The 9,510-nt window shown below is 38.1% G+C and overlaps 1 protein-coding gene across 1 annotated transcript in view; it reads right to left on the minus strand.

Moving 5' to 3' along the window:
• Klp61F (Kinesin-like protein at 61F) overlaps positions 1–7,682 on the minus strand; it is a 31,842-nt gene extending 24,160 nt beyond the window's left edge. Inside the window, exons 1-5 of the mRNA XM_074103221.1 lie at positions 7,470–7,682; positions 5,302–5,446; positions 4,376–4,525; positions 2,967–3,185; positions 2,187–2,275 (exon numbers count right to left, since the gene is read on the minus strand). Of these exons, the coding sequence (XP_073959322.1) occupies positions 2,187–2,275; positions 2,967–3,185; positions 4,376–4,525; positions 5,302–5,446; positions 7,470–7,534 (668 nt within the window). The 5' untranslated portion in view covers positions 7,535–7,682. The remainder of the gene's footprint in view (positions 1–2,186; positions 2,276–2,966; positions 3,186–4,375; positions 4,526–5,301; positions 5,447–7,469) is intronic.
• Between the last annotated feature and the right edge of the window lie 1,828 nt (positions 7,683–9,510).

Consider the following 9,510-nt stretch of genomic DNA (forward strand, 5'->3'; position numbering starts at 1 on the left):
GTTAAATGTGTAAATGAAGAGCGTGATCATTATGTTGAGAATTTGTATGGGAATTTAGTAAAATTCCAGATTTTTAATCTAATCAAAAAGTATCTACTAATAATAATGATTAAAAATATTATTTCGAGTAAGGCTAGTCACTACAATTTACAATAACAAAGCAAATATATTTTTATGAATACCACAAACTAAAGCGGCAATTACACTGCGTCGTTCACCTAATGCGGTCGCCACCTACTTCGCGAACTTCAAACTACTTAAACATTAAAACGACTGTCCGTAGTCTGTCCTGTCCACTGACGGCCATATTGAACAGTCTTGCGGCGAAATGCGGCCGACCACCGTGTTCTTTACACTTTTGCGGTCGCCGCATGCAGCATGTAATTGCCACTTAAAATTTTATTAAAAACAAACAAGTACTTTGAAGGCATTTACACAAATGCCTGTACATTATAAATAATAATAATAAACTTGTACAATTAACTACAAAATTGTAATGTTTTTAGCATAAAGCCGAGTTTAAACTTGCAAAAAAAATCGTGCAAGTTGCATTACGTTGCAGCGCTGGATTGCCCGCTACAAACTCGTTGGCTTTACGGCCTCGCAATGTAATGCAACTTGCACGATTTTCCTTGCAAGTCTAAACTCTTCTTAATAGTCTACTTTCGTACTTGATTACATACGTTTTGGATATGGTTCCTCACACATATTGCAGTAAGCAAACCAAGAGCAATGTCCTTAAAATTACAATAGCAATGAGAGGAAACAGAGACAAAACAAAACACTAAGGCCCTGCATCACCACCCTCTGATAAGCCTCCGATATTTTATTTAACAGATAAAATTGTGATGTCTGAATCTTAACAGAGAGCGGTGGAAGCAAGGTTAAATATAATAAACAAAAAAACTACATTTTATAAACAGGATAGACTTACTAGGACATTATTTTGCCATTGGGATGGTCACTGCAATATGTACAGAGAAATTAAAGAAGTGGCTTTACTGTTTCTTTTTCCGATATTTTAACGAGGCTTTAGCGCACCAAATATGACTATGTCAGCCTCATGGGGAGCCTCAGATATATACACCACACTACAGACAGATATTACGCTCTCCCTTACACTGAAACCACGTCTTTGGATGCACAGGCCCGTCCAATGAATCTGTAAATCCGCATCGCTTCTTCTGAAAGTGGTCGACTGAGAATTACATTTAATTTTACAACTCCATTGAACAACCCCATATCATCCAAATACCTGTCTCTGAAGTCCTTATTCTGATTACATTTCAAAAGAAAATGAATAAGGTCTTCAGTCTTATTACAACCTATACACAAAGGTGATTGTACAACTCTCATCAAATCCAAAAAACAATTAAGTGGAATGTGACCAGATCTAATACGTAGTGCTGAGACAAGAAGGTCCCTGGAAAGGCCGGAACTTTACTGTCTTAAAAATGGCATAGTCACTGAAGCATTTTCAATATTAAAAATTATTGAGTTTCCTAATAAATAATAAATACTGTTTTTCCTGTGATTTACTATCAAGGTCGCTAGCGAGGCAAGAAAGTCAGTATATTATTGCCTCTCAAGCAGATGGTTGTGGGTTCAAGCCTGTTCATTGAATTTATGAGCAAATTGAAAAACATCGCGAAAAATCTAGTGCAGAGCCCAGAGCTGGGAATCGAACCCAGGTCCTCTGCAATCCGTGCTGCGTGCTATAACCCCTACACCACCGCGAACCATAGAACCATAGAACCCTATTCCCATCGGCTTGCCCAATATTTACAAAATAGGACAACAGGACATTCAGTATTTATGAAAAATGTAAGCGATCTTTGCTTCCTTCGGCTTTACCACGGAAATATCTGACGCTACGCCACTGGTCTAGACACAAATATCTCCTATGCACACATATCTCAGGTTGCTTTTTTCCACTACGCTACTTAAGCATATGTGTGCATAGGAGAAATGTGTCTAGACTCCTGTCCAGCGGTGGTGTAGGGGTTATAGCACGCAGCACGGATTGCTGAGCCTGGGTTCTATTCCCCGCGCTAGTCTCTTTTTCTGTGCATCCATGTCTCACTTTGTATTTTCGATATGATTTTCACGGGAGTTTTCTAAGGGTTCCGTTATTTCCATTTGAGATATGGATCCTTAAAAATTAATATTTCAGCTGATTCTCTCACCTAGATTGAGCATTCATGAGCGTGGACGCCACTCTTTTCCTCTCCTGTCCTTGCGCCATTATTTTGTAGACATGATTTTTATTCAGTACCTGAAAATAAAGTCTGTTAAACGTCTAACCAATAATCTTTATTTCAATCAAATGGTTGTGGGTTCGAGTCCAGTTTTGCCTCTCTAAGTTGGCAAAACTTAAATACCAAGTCATCGCAAAGAATAAAAAAACCGGCTAAGCGCGAGTTGGACTTGCATATGCAGTTCCCACGCCGTCATACGATTACGAATATAAATAAAAACACGACAAATTACTTGTATGCATGTATGTAAACTCTTTATTGCACATAAAAATAAAAACACAAATACACAGAGAGGAGAACAAAGGCGAGCTTATCCCTAAAAAGGGGTCTCTGACAAACTTGGAATTACAATGGTGTTCTGTTCACCACTTCTTTCTGTGACACGTTATAAGGGTAGAAAGAGACGATGAACGCAATTGTGAATGTCTGAGTAAAATTTGAAAAGTATTTTATTACGGTTCATGATATACCAGTTAGACGATAGGAAAGAGCTGTAAGACTCCCTATGGATCCTTTGGATATAGGGAGCGGCGGCGTTACCCATTGCGGGGCCCTTTGTCCTTTGTGAAAAGTATGTGATGCGAAAATATACTTAAAAAATCTATATTTTTTTAAATTAGCTTGGTATGTTGCCACCCCCTAAGGCTGCCGCTGGATATAGAATGTTAAATAAAACAACAACAATGAAAGAAAGGGGGAAATACTTACAGTAACCTCCTCCAACCCGTTGACGATATTAGCTCCCTTCCTCGTCACATCCTCGTATATCCTCAGCTTGGAGTTATCTTCAGACGTAGAGAGTAGATCAAACAGCTCCTCATTGTAGAGCTCCAGGTAGGACACCCGGACAGTATACTCGGTGTTGGAGATGCGGAGCTCGTCAAACAGTTGGCTGAGGGCTCGGGGAATGATGCCTGCCAACGGATCCTGGAAAGAGTTTGGATGTATAAGTAGTTTGGTAAATAAAAAATAATAAACAGGTGCAGCCCTCTCATTCTGAGGGGAGGCCTGTGCCCAGCAGTGGGACGTATCAATAGGCTGGGATGACGATGAAATAAGTACAGTAAGAGTTGTACAAAATATTTATTTAGTAATGATCAGGATATTCAGGATCACTGTTACCTGTTTTGCCAGCGAGGGATTGCTTTGAAATGATAAGGCTGCTCTACCAAGTCAGTTTTTTTTTCATTTACCCTTTTTTTTAAAACTTCACTACTTTCTTTTAAAAGAAAGGCACACAAAGCGGCCATTTTACCTGTTGAACAAAACTAAGCTTTTTGCGCTACTGTCGAGACAGCTCGCTATGTACAAACCCAGCTATTAGCAGATGGATATGGCAGAAACCATAACAATCCCCTTTTCACAACAACTTCAGACCCCTAATACATGAAACTACCATGAGACTCACTCATATTAAATGATATTGTGGTAGTTTAGCTCGACATGTTGAACTCGATTTAAGACGTGAGTTATCCGTTACAATTAGTGTTGTGAAAAATGCTCATTTCGAGGCTTAAATACTCGAACCCTAAAGACTCAAAGAAAACAAAACTCAAAGTCACTCAAAGGGCTATGGAGAGGGCTATGCTCGGAGTTTCTCTGCAGGATAGAATTAGAAATGATGATATCCGCAGTAGGACTAAGGATACCGACATAGCCCGAAGAATTGCGAAACTAAAGTGGCAGTGGGCAGGGCACATAGCTCGCAGGACTGATGGCCGATGGGGTCGGAAGGTTCTCGAATGGCGTCCGCGGACCGGGAGACGAGCTGTCGGTAGACCTCCAACAAGATGGAGCGACGACTTGGTTAAGATCGCGGGATCGCGGTGGATGCGGAAAGCACAAAACCGGTCTGAATGGAGAGCCTTGGGGGAGGCCTATGTCCAGCAGTGGACGTCTTTCGGCTGACATGATGATGATGATGAAAGACTCTCGAAGCTTAACGATTCTAAGGCCGCAAAGACGGTTTCTAGCATCCATACGCATAAAATAAGCCAATAATATAGTAGTCTTTAAGACTCTGGAGTCTTGAGAGTTCGACTCTGGCTCGAAATGAGCGTTATCCACAACTCTAGTTACAATATCATTTGATACCCCTAATACAGTTTGGTACTTACATTCTGCCAATCCTGCTCATCACCAGTGTTTTCTCCGACCATGGTGTGTGTCTTGCCAGTGCCGGTCTGTCCGTAAGCGAACACTGTGCAGTTGTAGCCGCATAGCACCTCCTGGATCAGCGGGCTTACCACTTGCTGGTATACTTCTAACTGTAGACAATAACTTAACGGTCAAACATTCATTATAATCTCTAGTCTCATAGTTCTAGTATAGCGCTATTGAATAGGAAAGATAAGAATTGAATTTGAAACCCAGAACAGTTTATTCATCTTAGGTTAGGTTAATTTTATAAAAATCTTTAAATATTTTCATTTCCAGAAATATTAAACAGTTGGGAAATTAAATGTTGCGAAATGAAACAGGTTGCCAAACGTTATTCGCCGAACGAAACATTAGTAAACCATTAATTTACACTTCAGTATGGGCAGAAATAAAAAATTCAATGAAATAAATGAACCTTTCTTATCTAAACACGTTGTGGTAATAATATGAAAATTCTTTGTCACAAGACAAACATGAAGCCAGGCTATATCAATCAAGCCCTGTTTTGGTCAGGTTTTTGTGCTATGTCTCTTATTGATAACATTTCGTCACTACTTATATGGGCTTTTTTCAAAGTAGTGACAATTTGTTTAACACCTAACTAACTTCACAATACAAACGTATCCCTTAACAAACCTCATATACCTTATAAAGAACAAATTAACACTAAGAATAACAGACAAATGTACTTTTTAAAGCATAGACTGTTCATTGATAAAGAATTTCAAGATTGTTGAAATAATATTCAAAATAACAAAGCTGGTGAGGTGACCCACCACCAGGTCTTAAGTAAGCCACCAACGAGGTCTTAAGTACTAAATCTGTTAAAAAAGTCAGGAATCAGGAGGATATACTGAAATTTTTAAGTATATCATGTACTAACTTGCTTAGCATGAGGTCCGAACGCCTGGTCGAAGGTGAACTTCTTGGTGTGTATGGACTGATGTGAGCGCACAACCACTTCACGCTCATTCAGTACTTCAACCACACCCAAGGACTTGATGTCTCGTTCCCGCTGATTCAGAGGTCTGTTGATTTTACAAAATGGGTAAAATAAGTTGTTGTAAACAGAAATATTTGGGTGGATAAACCATTTCTTGTTGTTGTTCTGTCCCGTCAGCGAGGGGACAAAAGTAGTACAGTTTTAATAGAATTATGTTGTGTCACATTATACTAACATATTCTAAAACCCATAAAAATGCATGTTTGGCAAATTTTAATCCTATAAACTTACGGTTTAAAGAGTGACTCAAGAGACCGTAACTATAGCAACAAGTGACAAGAAAAAGGTCAATGACCGATTTAAATCATCTTTACCTATGAAATAGTTACGAATAACAGATTATGCACAGGCACAGCCTAATCCACTAAAACTAGAAAAATTCAGCATTTTTTTTATTTGACTGAATGGCAAACGAACATGTGTGTCTTCTGATGTTAAGAGATCACCACCGCCCATAAACATCTGCAACACCAGGGGTATTGCAGATGCTTTGCCAACCTGGCCTAAGATGGGATACCTCAAGTGCCAGTAATTTCACCGGCTGTCTTACTCTCCACGCCGAAACACAACAGTGCAAGCACTTCTGCTTCATTGCAGGATTAGCGAGCAAGATGGTAATGATCCTACCACCTGCATACCTATATTTCACAAGGCAGGAACTTTGCACTTTACCAGGAAAAAGTGGAGCCTATGTTAATGAGAGATAGTGCAGCTACTATTAATATGTTTTTTGTAATTGGTTTAGTAATTGTAGACTAGACCAGGGGTCAGCAACCTTTTGGCAGGCATGGGCCACATAGTAGAGCAGCACTTGTAAGATAATTTTGTACCTAATACACATCTACCTAAACAGTTGCGGACCGCAAGGAGATAGGTCTAGGGTCGCATGCACATTGCCGACCCCTGCTTTAGATAAACCTATTCTCTTCCTAATATGTTATTGCATCTTTTCTACTGCTGGATAGCCCAGTAGTAGCTGACTATGAAGCTTGAGATCCCAGGTTCAATCCCAAGTAGGGACAGATATTTGTATGAAAAATATGAATGTTTGACTTAAATTTTAAGTTTTTGGCAACCGGTCGCTATAGGTTAGCAACCATTACTGCCAATGACGCCTGACAACAGCGAAGTGTATATTGTGTGTGACCAGTTTTTCGCAGTTTGATGAATGTTTGTTCTCAAGTCTTCGGTGTTTTAATATGTATTTATCTATTTGAGTATGTTTATGCATTGAACATGGGCAAGAGTAGGTGCATGCGAGAGGGATTGGAGACTGCTGGGAGAGGCCTTTGCCAACAGGCACACAGATGCTGAAGATTGAATGAGAAAAAAAAACATGTATTATGATTTAAGTATTTTGTACTTGCATCTGAATAAAGAGGCTAAATAAATAATAAATAAATGCATTGCTTAGTACAGTCAAGTGCAAAGATATCAACACAGCAAAGGTTACAAAAATATGTATACACAACCTTAATTAATGTTAAGTGCATAAGTTGTATATACAATTTTTTGTAGCTTTGGCCATGTCGGTATCTTTGTACTTGACTGCACCCATAACACAAGCTTCACTTAATTTGGGACTAGGTCTATTGGTGTCAAGTGTCCTGTGTGATATTTATGTGCATTTTGTTAAAATCATCAGTTACTTTAGCAACAACTAACATACGCTACTAAATGTTTAGGTCTACACCAAACTCCGTTATTGTAAATCTTACAGGATTGGACTCAAGTACAAGATTACCCTTTTTAATAATGATTTCAGACACTTTATTTACATACTCAAACAACAACAAAGTAAATGAACTACTAACAAATACTCCACGTCCATTTAAAGTGATTATCTGGGGTTATAATGCAATGCAAAAGGCCAAACCAGCCCTCAGAACTCAGTAAAATAACATACTGAAACACCATGCACATCAATACTTTAAATAAAAGTCAGGATTAAAATGAGTGATAAACTTAAAACATAACCATATTTGAGATTGATTTACAAATTTTCAAGAGCTATGATGCGTGTTTTTTGTAGAAAAATAGAAAGTTACCTTAGCCTAACAAACACTTGGATGTTTTGATTTTTATCCTTCCTAGATCCTTTTTCCGTCGTCATCTTGACACCACACACATAAAATTCTTCACACGGTAATTGTTCCACTTAATCGTTGTTACTTCCTTGATAATTCACTAAAATAAAATAAAATGTGTCAAAATTCCAATTTATCGTCAAATGGCATCCGTTGAACGGAGTCGTTGAAACAAAATTCAAATTTTGTCATGGCTGAGCTTGCCATGTAAAAAAAAATATGTTAGTTTGATGATGCCCATCATTCCCATTTTCTGTTTTATTGAATTAGTTAGTATTACTTTACAAAAAGATTGAATCAGTGATTAAAATTCCCGAAATATTTATAATTTAATATTTAAGACCATCGCTATGACTTTGTGAATAGGCAGCTTTACTTTATGCGTTCCAATTTACGCATTACGTATTTCATTATTTTGGCGCTTGGATGAAACGTAACTATGCTCAATGAAATTTTGTATTACAAATAAAATTCAAGATGATCAATCTGAATCTGTACTCTAATTTTATGGTAAAAGGTATTATGAAAATCATCAACTTCAAAAAATGTTGTGACACTTTTGAATGTTTATATAACTAATTACGAGATGGCGCTGTGAAGCAAATTGCATAGATGAATAAATTATACTTAATTATGGTTGGTTGGTTTTTTTGAAAAATATGGCTCTGTCCATTGGAGGACAATTTTGCCAGTGTCTAGTAGGTAAAACAATCTATTAAACAAAATGAGAGGTAATGGTGGATGAACGATGACAGCGCGAAACAATTATAATTTTGTATTTTAATGACATTCGGTTAATAGGTGATAGAATTGACATCCGAAGCTCAAAGTATGTGTTAATTTGTTGAATTTTCGTTTAGGTACGCGTACTGACGCCTAAATTAGGTGTCCGTGATAGTCCTTCTGTTTAGTTCTAGATGGCGCTAAAATTCATCCAGCTAGTTTGTGAAAAATATGCAACAACCACATCATCTGTTATATATTTTATATGGCTAATTGTATTATATTGTACTGTAAAACTCTTTATTATTCCTACATTAAATACGTGAAATTAACAAAAAACAGGATAATAAGATCTACGAAGGCGAACTTGTCCCTTAAACGGATCTCTTCCAGTTAACCTTTGAACGATTGACAAGATATCAGAAACAACAGTAGACACTAAGAGTACTATGAAAAGATGAAAAAAAACGACTTTTTAAATGTACCTACTGAAGTTATTTTTGTAGGTACTTATAAGTAACTTTCTCTCGAAATTTAGCTCGAGCAACCCTCGGTCGCTCAGGTAATTAAGTAGGTATATAGGTAGTCTAAGATTCCATTTAGGTTCAAACTACACCGATCGAGTAACCAATTTCTTTTTTATGAAATTACTAGCCTGTTGCCCGCGACTCCGTTCGCATGGAATTCGGTTATCGCTTTCCCGCGGGAACCATGCAATTTTCCGGGATAAAAACTATCCTATGTCCTTCCCCGGGACTTAAAGTATCTGTATGTATACTGAATTTTATCTAAATCGGTTCAGCGGTGCGGTTGACGACGTTTAGACGTGATGATATAGGTAAGGGGGCGTCCAAGTAATGTAACGCAATTTTTGGAGATTTTGTGTGTTTGTATGTTTGTCCGTCTTTCGCGTCGAAACGGAGCGACGGATCGACGTGATTTTTGGCATAGAGATAGTTAATGGGCCAGGGAGTGACATATGCTACTTTTTATCTCGTAAAATGCACAATTCCCGAGGCAACAGCGCGCGATAACCGAATTCCACGCGGACGAAGCCACGGGCAAAAGCTAGTATTAAATTTAGATATGTACCCAATATTTGAGAACAAACATTCGCGGCACATTGTTTTTGGCATGATGGTCCTTTTGAAAGCGCTCACTGATCGTATAATAAAAAGTGTCATATACTCGTAAAGCCCTTTGCAGCTTACCTACAGAAAATCAAATCGAAGTTCGTATCGTACCGTCCCTTTCACTCTCGTATTAAATAATATAAGCG

Source organism: Choristoneura fumiferana, chromosome 20 (genome assembly GCF_025370935.1).
Source record: "Choristoneura fumiferana chromosome 20, NRCan_CFum_1, whole genome shotgun sequence".
Classification (NCBI taxonomy): Eukaryota; Metazoa; Arthropoda; class Insecta; order Lepidoptera; family Tortricidae; genus Choristoneura; species Choristoneura fumiferana.